The sequence below is a fragment of the Orbicella faveolata genome, unplaced genomic scaffold (genome assembly GCF_042242905.1).
Source record: "Orbicella faveolata isolate gen_17 unplaced genomic scaffold, um_ofav_v1 contig_24, whole genome shotgun sequence".
Taxonomy (NCBI): domain Eukaryota; kingdom Metazoa; phylum Cnidaria; class Anthozoa; order Scleractinia; family Merulinidae; genus Orbicella; species Orbicella faveolata.
This window is the reverse complement of record NW_028301552.1, coordinates 3,442,462-3,458,050: the sequence shown is the minus strand read 5'-3', so window position 1 is coordinate 3,458,050 and position 15,589 is coordinate 3,442,462. Positions and strand designations below refer to the sequence as shown.

The window sequence follows — 15,589 nt, the reverse complement described above, 5'->3', positions numbered from 1 at the left end:
ACAATGTCACTAAGATTTGAAAATCATTGATTGATTGATAGTGAGAAAGTTTTCTTTTTATTATCTGAGATTAAGGCAAGGAGCTTGAGGCTGTAGAGCAATACGCTGTCGTATCTCTTCAGGCGTCATTAGTTTAGAGAAGAGGGAAGGATCCAGAGTTCTCGGAACTCCCAGCAAAACTTGCGTGCCGTTTTCGTTACCACAAATCTGGAAATAAAATGATTTTACAAAAGTCATTACAGAGCAGCACTGCTTCTTAGAGCTCCTTAGTGCTCCTTAGAGCTCCTTAGAGCTCCTTAGTGCTCCTTAGAGATCCTTGGCATGCATTTAGTTCATTTTACATCCACAGCGCGTGATCAACATGAATGTTAAAGTCTAACCTGTAACGCCATTAACAGATCAAATCTGTACTGAATGCTTGTTGGGCGTGGCACGCAGGTTATTTTACCAGCCAAGCAAAACTGTTCACCATGGTTCTGTTGAGAGAAGAAGGATCTTAGAACACGATTGAGAAGTTCGGTTGCCAGCTGGTTCACAAGAAGCCGTGAAACGGCTAAACGTCGTATTTCAAACCTCGCTCGGCACAGTAGCAAGCTTATGTGTGTTTTGTCCTAGGGATGACTTGGAGAGGCCAGATTGTTCATAAGCCCCGGTGTTTAACTACGGTTTCTGTAGCGTGGAGAGGCAAGCAGGTTTGTTACTCTCTTCCCGGTTCTAAATATGTAGCGCACAGCGATTTGCCAGTTTGCCAAACCAGTTCACCGATATCCATTTATACTCCAGAGTCGACGAAAGCGCTGTGAGAGCAAAGTATTGCGCGAGAGGTCTGGGTAAGACACCCATCAAGAGCGAGACAAGAAAATATGAGCAAGACACCTATCTGGAGTCCACCTTGTGTCGGTGGGCCTCGTGTAGGACCTCTCGTGTTTGTGAACATTATCATGCCAAGAGCTATCAATTGTAAAGCTTGAAAATTAATATAAACTCGCGATCCTATCAATGAAGAATTCTTTTCCTTTTTAGATGAAGAGATATTTTTCGGCGCACTCTTTTGTAGCTCTTCCAAACTCCATTTATCTTCGCAGAGAAAGCCGTCCTTTCTTGAAAAGAAATGGAGTTTGGTCATCAGTGAGCTACTTACATGTGTTGAAATGCTTTACGAGAAGACCCAGATAAATTACTCAGTTGGTTAAAAAACGTTTACCTCAAGTTCATCCGCTACAGTGTCTGTACTGTAAAATTTGTGATAAATTAACGTGTTCGACTCAGTGAACGGTCTGATATCTTCTGGAACCTGAATCATCAAACAATGGAACAACTTGTAGTGACAGATATAAAATGATAAAATAAACGCTTACGAGTTATGTTTGTCAGTCAGTAAGGAGAAATAATGGTTTACGCTTGAGACTGTGTATGTAAACAAAGGTTGAATTTACTTTGCACTTGTTTTAGTTCCTGTGTTTTTTAAAAATTGTTACAAAAATATACTTACGAAAACATTTCCTTCCTGTGGCGGTGAAGGTTCGGTGCTCTGATCCACGGTGATGTTTGTGTAGCTGTGTGAACTTGTTGTGACTTGCACCTTATCTTGGCCGCCGGTGACCCTGCTGCTAGTAGAGGGCTCCCCTGCTGTTTCTTCACTGCTGCGTCTGCTTCCTGGTGCGGCCATGCTCTGTTTGCTCCCGTGTGGGGTCCCGCTGCTCGCAGTATTATCTTCCTTGCCACTCGTCCCACTGTGTCTTCGTTTAATTCCTGGCATGATTTCTTTGCTACCTCGCTTAACATCCGGATGTCCAGAGCTGAGGTTGCTATCAGCGCGCAGTCGGCCATCTTTTAAAATGTCCCCATCCTTGAAGATCTCCACTTCTGGGCCTTTTTTGTCGTCATCTTCCTGGCTCTTGTCTTGTGTCTTTTTTTCCTCTTTGCTGTCATGGTACTTTTTACAGCATTGTGCAATCTTTTTGCCGAGTTTTAACAGTAGCAAGAATGGAAGAATGAGAAAGAAGACTAAATTGAACAGAAATTCCTTGGTCTTGTTTCGCGGTTTGGTCACGTCCTTGCTGTGAAAATAAAAATTAAAAACTTTTATTAACGTTTAAAACACAACCTACTTTTCTAGAGCATCAGTTAGTGAATAACAGGCGTCCTTCCTGCTTGGTCAACCAGGAACTGCCGCGCAAAGAGATACGACCGCCGTATGTTAATTTATGAAGTTTCTCCTTTCAAAAGCAGGGAGCCGATAAGGTACAATTCGAAAACAAAGTATACTGTCACAAAATTAATAAAAACAAATAATTATTGGACGTGAGAACTCGAGTTAAAAAGTAAGCGAAGTTACCTAAATCAACATATTCTGACTATTCGGATGGAGCACAATCATACCTTTCCTTCCGAGAAGAAAAAGTTCCTCATAGGTTCTCGTGCGCACAGCCGGGAGACAAGACAATTTCCGCTCACGAGACCTCGAGATTTCTGTTACCTGTAACTACCTACCACACTACGCCGGAGAAATTTGAAAACACAGCTTTATGTCTACGGTTAGGCTTACCGTCCACACTGATCCGTCACGAAAACGGAGCTCTTCAAACCGGAGAGTCACACCTCAAATGCAAACCAGTTTCAAACCCAAAATGACCGATGTCTGTTGCGTTTTCAACTTCTCTGGCATAATGTGAACCGAAAACATCTGATGCGTTTTCACAGTGAAAACGCCATTTTCAAATTTCCCCGCGTAGTGCGTGCGCAACTTTAATACTTAGGTTTCGATTCTTGTAAGAAAATTTCTTATTGATCAGCGATGTTACTTACGTGACAGGATCGATTTCCTCTCCTTGTTCATTGTACTCCACCACCACAATCTGACCTGCGTTGTCTTTCTTCTCCTGCTTGCCCTTTTTAACACCGCCCATTCCGAACCGTGCTACGGCAGCCCCCTTTCTTCTAAGGCCCAAAAAGGCCTTTAATGCGCCAAGGCCCACTAGTATTCCCACAATGCTGGCGATGCCACCAGGCGTTGTCAGAAATTTAAGAACGTTGCCAATCTTCTTGAAGAAGTTTTTGACTTTGGTCCAAATATCTACAGCGCCAGTAAAGTCCAGCCCACTCTCTGACGGCTTTTCCTCATCCCAGTCTTTCTCGTCTCGATCGACGCATTTAAACCCAGCGTCATAGCACTGAGGAAGGGGGAATTACGCTATTCAGCGTTTTAACTTACACAGCTGTGCTTATAATGTACAGATAATACAGATAATGAAAAGCACGTTGTATTACGAGACTGTTCTTGTGCTCTTCAGGGTTAATTCTAGTGAAGTATTTTTAAGCAATTTAGCGACAATGGTACTGTAATGTAAGACCAGCTTTTTCCGTGAATTTTCGTAGAAGTATACTAAAAGTTTTCGATTCAAGCAATCGCCGAGTAAACCAAAGTAGATTGTACGTCATATAACGTCATACCATGACGTCATGTTGCTTAGCAACTACTGCTGGCTCCGACGCGGCTCTAAACAACAAAAACACTGCGTGCAGTGGGCGAGAATTGCCTGATTTCAAGCCGAAAAGGACTAGGTACGAGTCTGTAAAATATGGGATTAGCAACTATTGATCAACATAGTCAGAAAGAGCACACCGAGATTCACAAAATCCCCAAGTTTAGTGTTAATCAGGCTAGTTTTGACTGAGATACAGCCATTTAAAATCGTCAAAATTACACAGAAATATTTGGTCATCCAGACACAGTGTCCGGATGGCCATACATTTTATTGTAAATTTTGATGTTTTCCAATGGTTGTATCTTGCTTACTATTGGGTCTATTCGCACCTAACTTGGTGATTTTGTACAACTTGGTGTGCACTTTTTTTCTTTTTCTTTTTTTTTTTCCTTGTGTGCACTTTATGACTATGTGGCTCAATAGCTGCTAATCTCATAATTTGTAGACTCGTACCTAGTCCTTTTCGGCTTGAAATCAGGTAGTGAATTTTCTTTTTTTATAACACGAAGGATACATACACTGCAGCCACATCCTGCAGCACACACACAAGGTGCTGTGGTTGTGAAGGTAACGTTAGCACTGTCAACCATCTTATGACGAGCATCAAACAGCTTCACTGGAAATCAAAGAACAAAATTTGTGAATGGAAAATAGATACATGTCCTTGTTGGTTCCCTGAACCACTCCCTCGCTCAAAGGATGAGACTTGATTCTGGTTGATTCAGAGCTGGTTGAAGCTCCGCTTTGACTATTAGCTGGAGTTGCGTTTCAATTCCTTGTACAAGCTTTCTCAGCTTTACATTTTGAGGCGATAGTTACAAATTATCACAGGTACTTTACGAATCCCGGCAGTGTTACATCATCGAGCGAAGAGAGAACTGCTCCGATCTTCCCAGAACGGCGCTGCAGCCTGAACCAGAGATAATTACATGCTGTACGCCAGGAAGGCGACACTCTTGCGATAGGCTAAATGGAACAAATAGCTTTTGTTTACAGGAAATAAATGCTGTATTGACTGTACTCCTTACCAATACAGTAGTTATTGCCCCCTTCCTTGCGATACGCGTGGATCCCAAACTTGAACATGTGTGTTTTCTGAGGATTTATAGATAAAGACTTCTCACGGAACTTTCCTACTGCGCCGGAGCATTCTGATATGACCACCTGGACAAAGAACCACACATTAAGTAACAATCTGCATGAATCAAGTTCAAGAAAGGAAATGATGCTTTCTCCCCCGAGGGTGGGGGTGCGGGGGGGGGGGGGGACTACAGGACGCCCACATAAAAAAGAAGAAGAGGTACCAAGATCCTGAGGTACCAATTCTAAAACAACACATTATCTGCGCAAGGCAATTAGGCATCGCAACAAGTTGTGGAAAATATTCATGCGGGATCGCACGGATTGTAATTACGAGCTGTATAAACGGCAAAGAAACAAATGCACGTCTCTCAGACGGAAAGCGATAAAAGAACACTTCAAAAAGAAATCGGAAAGTGGGCGTGAGAATCCGCGTGAATTCTGGGATACATATCGCCCCTTCTTAAACAGTAAAACTAAACAAGCAAATGACATAGTTCTTAAGGAAAATGAAGTTCCCATCACAAATAAGAAACAGATTGCGGAGTTGATGAACAATCACTTCATCAAGGTGACGGAAAATGCTGATGATGTAAAGGAAAGTGATTTTGGAGAAGACTTCGTGAATCATCCGAGTATTTTGGCAATTCGTAATGCGCAAAAACATGCACCAGAACAGTTTAGCTTTCATCACACGAACATGGTGTTGGTAGAAGAAATGCTTAAACACATGAATACGCGCAAAGCATGCGGGTACGACATGTTACCACCCAGGCTGATTAAGGATTCTGCTTCTCTGATCGCCAAGCCGCTAACAGTGCTATTCAACTGCTCTATTGATCAGAGTAGGTATCCGGCATCTTGGAAGATGGGGCAGATTACACCACTATTCAAAAAGGACGATGAACTAAATAAAGCAAATTACAGGCCAGTTACTGTACTTCCTGCGCTAAATAATATATTTGAAAGACTCCTGGCAGCGCAACTTGGTGATTTCTATAGCTTGATTCTATCGGACTATATCAGCTCTTATAGGAAATTTCACAGCTGTGAAACTTTCCTGCTACGCATGACGGAGGAATGGAGAAGGATGAGAGATCAAGGGGACACTGTGGCAGTTGTATCTATGGACTTGTCAAAGGCGTTTGATGTAATCCAACACTCTCTTCTTCTTGCGAAGCTCAAAGCCTACGGATTGGAGCAGGCAAGTTGTGCCCTGATTAAGGACTACCTTTCCTCAAGGAATCAGAGGGTCAAGATAGGGGATACGTTTTCAGAGTGGCTACATGCAAGACGAGGCGTGCCTCAGGGAAGCGTCCTCGGTCCCATGTTTTTCAATATTTTCATAAATGACATTTTCTTGTTTTGCGGGGATGTTAAGTTAAATGCTTATGCAGACGATCACCAAATATATTCATCGGACAGTGATCCTATTGCGCTAGATGGGCGCATGCGTAACGCAGTCGAGACAGCAAACCGGTGGTACCGGCAAAATGGAATGTTGGCCAATGAAAGCAAACATCAGGCTTTGATCCTGGGAAAATCGGAACACACCTTCTCGTTTCCTACAAAAGACTCAATTGACATTTTGGGAATGAACATTGATAACAATTTAAATTTTCACAATTACATATCTCTTATTTGCAAAAAAGTCAACAACCAGTTCAATGTAATGCTTAGGTTCAGAAACCTTATTTCCAAAGACATTTTAGTGAAACTGTATAAGGCCTACATACTCCCTCATTTTGATTATTGCTCAACAGTTTGGCACTTTTGCAGTGCAAACAACAGGGACAAAATAGAAGCTCTTAACAAAAGGATTCTGATATTCATTCTAAGCGATTTTGAATCGCCTTATAATGTGCTGCTAGACAGGGTAAACTGTCTCCAACTTCATGATCAACGCATCTGTAAATTCCTTACTACCTTGTACAAAAGTCTATTTTTCACTAGCTATCCGGCCTATATGAGAAACATGTTCTCGTTCCGTTCTACTTCATACAACATGCGTGGAAACTATATACTGGAAATGCCCAAACCTAAAACTACAACTTTTGGTCTCCACTCCTTTACTTATCTGGCAACAAAAAAATGGAATTCTCTACCCAATTTTATAAGGTTATGTAGCTTCTCAGACTTCAAAAAGCACATCAGTAAAACCAATTCATAAAACATGTAAATGACAATTTTATAATTAGTTAACATAAGTCAATTGTAAATATGTAAATAGCAATTTCTATTTTAATTTTTCGTTATCAAATATTTTGTTGCTCGGAAATATTAGCTTGTCAAGCTACTCTGAAATTCGAGCTTAAATAAAGTTTATGTATGTATGTATGTATGTATGTATGTATGTATGTATGTATGTATGTATGTATGTATGTATGTATGTATGTATGTATGTATGTATGTATGTATGTATCTCCTGTCATATTGTTCTCGTCTCAATACACTGAAAGGTACTGCGAAAGCTCTCGCTGTGGACCTGTTGAGGCTGAACACCCTAAGACTGAGAGGTACCAAAACCACTTTTTTAACCCTAAAAGATACAACGAGCACCCCCATCTTTTTATATGGGAGCCCCCCCCCCCCCGGGCTCTTTACATCCAGCAAACATTCTGATCTCTCGCCTTTTTACCTTGCAGCCGTCAATGATTTCAAACATTATTTGGCAAAGCTTAAAACGTACCTTAATCAACGCAAGCAAAAAAATCTGTTCACAACTAAAGACAAGTTGAAAAGTTTACGCTAAAATGTAAATTAAAACCACGTACAGCGAAGTCGGCCGTGACATATCCAGTGTTCTGAACAATAACAAACATGTGGCCATCTTGAGAAAGAGCTTCGAAGTCCTGTGCGTACGCTTTCAGAATTTTACCCGTAGCCCTAGAGGAAAAAAAAACGGTTTGTTAACTATAGTTGGCTCGGCCCTTCATCATACTGACATGCAGTCTGATAAAAATAGTCCAAACGAATCAAATAATACAAATTGAATCTGCACTATAGTGACTGGCTTCAGTTGGCAGTCGACTCCAGAGGTCGTCTCTTTCTTGAAGGCCTGACGCGAACAAGGGAAGCTGTTCCCGCCAAAAAACGTACTATATGACGTCAGACGAGACGTCAAGAGTTAGCTTAAGGCCTGGGTAACAGGCTGGATGAAGCACTCGGTCCCAATCCTACATCTGAAAATCAACTGACCCGTGTCTTGCTTCACGAATGCAATTGTCTCGACTGATTTATTTATTGGAAGCAGCGTGCTTAGGGCGCCGGACTCAAAACCGGAGGTCGCGGGTTCAAGTCCCGCTCTGACCACTAAGCTGGAGCTGTTTCTCGATAGACCCTAGTCTAACTACGGGTCATGTTTGTAAATAGCCAACTGGTCTGCCTTCCGCCGGTTGGAATTTTTAAGCCTATGATACGTTTGTTTGAAATCTTTCCGCTTTCTTTCAGTTTAAATGGCTTGGCTGATGAGAACTAGGAAGGTGTAGCTAAGTGCGCTGACCACTATAAACATTAAACATTTAACACTTTTTTTACATTTTATTTCTTGTACTGACGAACCTGTTATAAATCAGAATGATATCGTCAGCGCTGATTTGAAGGGTCACCATACTCGTCATAACTTCGTCGATTTCATAGGTCAGCATAAACTCCTGTTTGTCGGATATGGGCCGATTCTTGACGCCTACCAGCTTGCCAAACTTCTCAGGGAAGTAATATGGAGTCTGACCTGCATTACGACGACTCTTGAACAGAAATAAAAATTTTCTACGGATGAGTAATAAAACAGACACAGTAAGGTTGTGTTTCATTGGAATCAACCGTTTCAACCGCAACTGGTTGGGGTTTGTACGTATGAAGTTTCTCAACAGAAGTTTTTCCGTTTTTGGTTGAAACACGGTAACTCCTGGCAACAGTCTTCACGTGACATAAGAATAGTTTTAATAATGCAAATGCTTTTTCAACCGTTTCAACCTGGTTTGAGGTCGGTTGAAAAAGTCGGTCAGTCAAACCAACCGAAAACGGGTTTTCCCGACAGAACACGAAAAACCCCAACAAACCAAAAACGATTGATCCCAAAAGAACATGTCTTAAGACAAGCTCAAACACGGATTTGCGTCACTAAGCGGCTGAATTACAACACTATCGGACATACCTGATCTTCTTCAAAATAATCTTTAGGCTGATTATTGAGACATCTAAGAGAGAAGAGAAGTGGTGTCTTTATAAACTGCCAAAAGTAAGCAAGCTGATAGGACTCCGCTATTTTAATACTAATTTCCAAATGCGTTACTGACGTACTAAAAACAACTATAATCGAAACGTTCTTTGGGGTTATCAAACACTATTAAAAACTGGATCATTGAATAATGCAATTCAATGAGTTTTCGTTGGCTTAGCCATTATGGTATTTAGCAATTAACACCAATGCTCTTAAATATGGAAAGCGAACGCATATATATTTTTTAATTTTAGTTCAGTTTTCTATGTCTTGCAGACGTTCTTAGTAAAACAATTATTCCACTTGCGCTTGTTGGATATGACATTATTATAGCCAACTCGGCGCTATCTGTCTTCTCATATCCAACAAGCGCAAGAAGAAGAATTGCTAAATGACTATTTCAGCTGTGTTACTTACGCGCCCTTTTTTTGTTGGCACCCCGCAGGTTGTTGATTCCGAAATGCCGTGTAAGTAACGCCTATCTTGTCGCATTGATGAGGTCCGCTCGGTTTGTAATTTACTTCATGTTTGTCGATTATCATATAATCCATAGGTCCGTTCTGCAAGTCAAGTCAAAATAATGATAAATTCAGCCGGGGATTTAATTTCTGCACGAAATGAAAATAGCCTCCGCCTGCGCATGCGAGCATGTAGGCTCTAAAAATGACCCTGGAAAATCCTTCAAAGTTTATCTTATAGATCTGTAAAACATAAAATGGTTTCTTCAAAAAAATACAATACAACTTCGCCCGCAAAAAAAAAAAAAAAAAAAAAAATCAGTCATTTGAAATACCTTTTCCTTCACTTAATATGCCCAGGATACTGGCTACTGCATTTTCAAGCCTCTAAATTTTAGACATCTCAGATATCGCCTTATGTTATCAGTATGTGTCGTCATCTGCAGTCATTCTATCTGTTAATCTTACCAGCAAGGTCCAGCAAGGAAATGTTCTTACCACTACCTGCGGGTGAGCCTTGGGATCAACTTTATCAGTGACGTACGGAATAAGTAGGAACTTCTCAGTCAGTGTGGGAAACTGCCTGTGGCTCTGAAACTCGCCAATATAACTTGCGAGGAGCTGTTAAATAACATGGTAGCAAAAAATGGCTAATCCAGAAACTCAAAGTCTATGAGCCATTTAAAGGGGGCTTTGTAAAGGAAGTACGAAAAATTAGCCGTCGTGGCTAACGCTCTCCAAAATACTCAGAACTTGGTCATTTCTTGTTGTTGTTTTGCAGAGGACAGCTACGAAATGCAAAAGATTTATAACGCACTTGCAAAGCCATTGTTCTGCTCATTAAACCTTTTGTTTGGTGACGTTCTCGTTGCCGTTGCCATCTGTGGTTTGCTGAAACTCCCCAATAATACACATACTTAGCTCTGTTTCGCCGCAAAGATTCTTTTCTCGTGATTGTGTCGCTAATCACATTTGTCAAATGAAACTATCGAGACCACTTTTTCATTGCTTCATACTCTCTCACTTCACTAAATCCTATTTAACTTCACAAAAACTTACAGTCTGTCCATTGCAAGCTAACGTGACAAAAGTATGTCACGCAATGTACTCACCCTGCCGTATTTGCCTCTTCCCATCCGCACATGAGGCCCTATCACTATCTCTCCACCTGGGACCCACTTAGGTTTGGTTATATTCCCTACTTTCGTTGTCACTTGATCATAAGTTTTCACGTGAATACCGAATTCCATTTCCCATCTTCCGAGCTCATTGACTGTGTACCTGCAAGGAGATAGAGAGCTGTTACCGTGTTGAATTATGTCCTTGTCATAAGCCACACTTCCTAGGAAAGTGTTATCTTAAGGTGGCTCCCTATGGTTTTACGATCGCACGAGCGCTGAGGAAGTAATCTGCGCGCGCTCAAAGGAAAACGTCAGTGTTTTTCGATATTTTATTACGTCAACTTGAGCACAAAAAGCAAAACTGACAGTGAATTTTCTCGCGTTTCCTTCGGTGAAATTCCGTTAAATTCGGCAGATTAGTAGTAAATATTTTACTTTAGTCGGAGCTCGTTTTTCAGGGAAATCTATAAGACCAGATTTTTTTGCAGCGGTAAAAGACATAAAGTTGAAAATATCAAAAAAACTGCCTTTACAAACCCTACTTTTTTCGCGTTTAAAATTTCGTATCCCACTAGAAGCGACGTGATGTAAAAATTTTGGAAGATTTCACCGAAGGAAATTCATGAAAATCACAAATAAAGCCATAAAAAACAGTAAAAAACACATTTGTTTGGGCATTTATAATTCAAAACTAAATCCCAAAATTTTAACAGAGATGATAGCAAAATACTATTTAATCATTGCTTATTATATGTAATAAGTTTGAGAGGGCTAGGTGTGAAAGCGAATGCAAAAACAGCATTCAAAACATAACACTTGCTCGAGCAACGCCATAAATGATTACCCTATGGAGACACCTTAATTAGTTCTCCATCGATTTGGTCCTAGAAAATCCTCTCTATTGACACAAAATAACGTCTCAGTAGCGAGTTGGAAAGCATGACGTTAAGAGTCAGAGTTTTTCAGACAATTAATATCAGCAAGAGCTAGTCGAATTGCTAGTTCACGGGGACTTTCGACAATGTCTTTTAACTGGTTCATAAAAGTCGTGCAGCATGCTCTAAATAATCCCAGTGAAGCTTGGATTTTCCCGCGCTTACGAAAGCTTACACGTTTCTTCTTTCGTTCCAGTTCTGTTTGGTTTGTCACGATATTAGTGGCTTCCTGATTGGCTGTATTTGGCAATGCAGAAAGTGATTGACACGTACCATAAGTCGTCGTACTTCATGCAGTGAGCAGCGGCCTGCGCCTTGGTGAACACTTTGCACGAGAGTCCAGCTCGGCTGAACGGTGTCGTGTCCCCAAAAGAGCCGCGCCATTTGTCCTGTTCACTGCACCAACAGCAAAATCCCTTTAAAACAGACATGATAATAAAATAAAATAGAATCACAAATCTAACAACCAAGAAGATAACTCAGCGCATCTTATCTTGAGCGGTACGTCTCCGAATTTTAGACTTCCCCCGAGTGGGCAGGAGGTGCGATGGCCTCATGCTTAGTGTGCTTGCCTCCGGATCGAGCGTTCAGTCCGAGCCCTGGCCGGGGATATTGTGTTGTATTCTTGAGCAAGACACTTTACTAGCACAGTGCCTCTCTTCACCCAGGTGTATAAATGAGTACCGGCAAATTCAATGCTGGGGCTAACCCTGCGATGGGTTAGCATCCCATCCAGGGCCGGGGTAGTAGAAATACTCCTAGTCACTTCATGCTACGTAAACTGGGATAAGCTACATCCTCTGCTTTGTAGGATTCAAGTGACATATTTGTACCTGACTGTCCCAAATTTTGTTTCCATTCGCATCTCGGTCAAACCCACAAGTAGATTCGTCATTGGATGCATCCCACATGTCATCACAGAGATTGCGTGACCCAGTCGCCAGCGCACCGTTGTCACTCACTTTCACTTTCTCCTCTGGTTTATTATTTACCACCTAAAATACAACAACTACACTCAGTAAAATAAAGTAATAGCCTCTTTCCTGCGCAGAGGCTCCCTATATATGGAAATTGAATTGGGAGTGGGAAGGCGCGCGGGCCAGAGAGCGAGTTGGGAAGCTTTTCCTCGCGTGTATGAGGCCGCGTGCGTGTTCTCGTTCTCGCGCAGCTTTTCATCTACGCTCGAGGTTGGCTGATAATTGACGTCTGTTCTTCATGCGTCTGTCCTGTTACTGATCATGAATTTTGTCATAACATTGTGAAAGTAGCTGTGGATTTACGAGGGGATAAAGGCCGGTTCTTCAAAGTGAAAATCGCTCAACTGTTCAGGGGGGCTGAATTCAAGGTGAACAGTTCTCCGAGCAACTTGAAAAACCTCTGTGGCGAAAACTGCTCACCTAACTCCCTCCCCTCCCCTCCCCTCATTTGCTGGGAGCTTTATTCATTTGTGTGTTATTTTACTACTTACTCCTCTATAGTAATAGGGATAAACAAGTTGAACTGGTGTTTTTGCCAGAGTTATAATAAATGGATTGTACAGGCGAGCTTGTTCTTTCTCAACTTCGTCGTACACCTTGCTGACGTTCGACACTGTTTTCAACATCTCTGAACCATTCTGAAACCAAACGAAATGAAGAAATTTTAATAATCTTGGGGTCATCGTCGTCATATTATCTTTTCTACAAACATCGATGCTTTGCCGGTTCCGTATAAACTCAAAAACAAAACTGCCGTAAAGCTCAGTTCTCGAGAAAAGAAATTTCGCAACATCTTGAAACGAACGTTCTTATAAATTGTTTGCATCTTTAATTAGGCTTTGGACGATATCTTTATAACACCGCCAATTTTTTTCAGGGTCCACGAAGGATTAAGCTTGTAAGAACAGACGGATGATAATCTGTTGTTGTCTTCACGAGATAAGTCTTCGTGATTACCAAAATTTTCATCACGAAAAATAGGAACCTTTTACAAGCCTCTGTCTATTTTACGGTAAACTTACAGACAGTACAAAGACACTAGAAATGTTGACGTTCTTACCTGGCCACTTCGGACTGACATGGTAACAATAAGCTTTTTCTCGCAGGCTTTCTCGTACACAACACTCATGGGATCATCTCCACCGCCGGTATTTTCACAAATGGTGATGCTACTTTTAGCGATCAAATCCTCGCTTGTTGGAGGCGAACAAGCTAAAAGAAGCAGAACTTTAAATATCTTCATTCTTCTACATGGCTAAGATGAGATTATAGCCTCCTGACATGCAAACAAAAGTGGACAAGACATATTTTGATAACTTCTTCGAGTTCGTTAAAATTCTATTTTCATTTTTCGTCATTTGAAAATCAGCGCGCACTTGCGCGTGCACTTTTAAACACGGCAGCTGTCATCTTTTATCGCGGGCGAATATGCCAGTGAATATGGCTGGTTTGTGATTTGCTAAAGGCAGAAAATATGTCGATAATATAATCTGTGCAAGCAGGCAAAATGATATTGCAGATTACAGGTTGAAACATTTATTTAGAACTATTTCACATGCTTAGGCAGAGAATTTGGTTTGGGTTTGACCAGCTGAGAACAGAGTCCGCTGTCAGAAAATTATTGTGTTTTACCTAATCGTACGGATAAATTCTGTCCTAAAGAGCAGCGTCAAACATTTTTTGCTGCCTTCATCCAAAGCCTAACAGAGCAGCAAACGCAAATGCCGTGAAGATATCTTCAAACATATGCCGGGCATTTTATTTTTGAAATTTTTACAGCTTTTAAATGCAAATGTGTGCAATCTAAAGTGTTCTGTAATTCGAAAATCTCACGTCAAATATGGTAATAACATTTGCCGTCTGAGCTACTAACAGAGTGTTCTATTATACCTGTGTATTATTCCTGCAACGGATATATTTTGTAATGATGGCTCAGTTACTGACTGCATGTTGGAAATTGAGTGATCGCGTGTTTACACTAGTGTTTAGCCCCTCACTTTACACGACTCGGCGAACGCACGTAGGAACATTTGTAAAGGACACGGACAAATAAATTGAAAACTAAACCCTAGACTGAATGCCAATTCTCAACAAATTGCAACCTCAGTCACATTTGATCCGTAATCTCTTGCCTGGTGTTTTCTAATTAATTAGGCCTCGTCCCGCACCACCAGCTTTATTTCTACGGTTAGGCCTACCGTCCTCACTAATCCGTCATGAAAACGAAGCTTTTCGAAAGACGCTCTTCAAACCGGAGGAATTTGAAAACGGCGGCTTTTCGTTTTAATGTGGACGGAAAACATTTTGAAAACGAAGCTTTTATTTTCGTTAACGATAATGTCACGATATTCATGGGATTTCCCTGCCACAGTTTTCCTCAAACAGAAATTGTTGTGTTCTCAAATTTCTCTGGCGTAGTGTGGACGGAAAACATTTGATGCGTTTTCAGAGTGAAAACACCGTTTTCAAATTCTTCTGAGTAGTGTGGACGGGGCCATATAGTTGGCGGTGTGAAGAACGAAAACACGCTGTCACTGAGGCATCCATTACAGGTCATGTACCGACTGCTATCGCTTACCGGAGGTATTTGTTAGCAAAAGATCTCAGAGATTTGGCTTAATTGAACCGAAAGACCTTTTATTTCTTCCGGCCTTTTGAACACCGTGCGATACAGACAGCAATTCGTATCTTAAATCAATAAATTCAATCAGTAAATGACATAATGACAAGTTTATGACGCTGAAAACTGCTTGTAAAATACGACATGACCGAGAGGACCTGCGAAAACATGCCAAACCTTTTTGTAAAATATATATATATACTCGTTAAGAGACACAGTGCAATCCTTGTTAATGGAAAAAAACCGCAATTAACACTTTAAGAGCCCGATGGTTACCACTGAAATTCTGTTGTTAGTGTGAAATGCGACGACTGCCAACTAAATTATACCAGTTCAGATGTCATTTCCTCAAAATTCTAATTCCGAAACCACTCCAAAGTACATCTGTGATTTAATACTTAGGAAAAGAAATAAAATAAACTACGTTTTAATTTGTTTGTTCCTTTTCTTGCACTTCCTGAGATATTCAAAACCCGTGGCGCGATCGCAAAAGCCTCATCCGTCAGTCATCTTAGAAACTATTATGCAAATCAAGTTAAGCTGCGCCCCCCAAAAATCCGTATTACAGCTTGAGCTTTTTGTCAGAAGTAAATAAATGTATTCTCGTTTCGAGCCATTTGCCAGTTACGCGAGTTTCCTTTTGTTTTACATTAAAATGAATTGAGCGACATAACTTTGCAGTTTTTGT

At 41.0% G+C, this 15,589-nt stretch overlaps 1 protein-coding gene across 1 annotated transcript; it reads right to left on the bottom strand.

The window, feature by feature from the left end:
• Positions 1 to 49: 49 nt before the first annotated feature.
• LOC110042402 (hapless 2-like) lies at positions 50 to 13,610 on the bottom strand. Its single transcript, XM_089292600.1, has 17 exons — positions 13,342 to 13,610; positions 12,773 to 12,919; positions 12,138 to 12,299; positions 11,578 to 11,720; positions 10,361 to 10,529; positions 9,747 to 9,869; positions 9,208 to 9,350; positions 8,725 to 8,767; positions 8,130 to 8,314; positions 7,343 to 7,454; positions 4,517 to 4,652; positions 4,007 to 4,104; positions 2,809 to 3,173; positions 1,493 to 2,060; positions 1,205 to 1,294; positions 381 to 476; positions 50 to 207 (listed from the first exon to the last, which is right to left on the bottom strand). Exons 1-17 carry the CDS (start codon positions 13,522 to 13,524, stop codon positions 61 to 63), a joined length of 2,910 nt encoding a protein of 969 aa, XP_089148726.1. The 5' UTR covers positions 13,525 to 13,610; the 3' UTR covers positions 50 to 60.
• Positions 13,611 to 15,589: the final 1,979 nt, after the last annotated feature.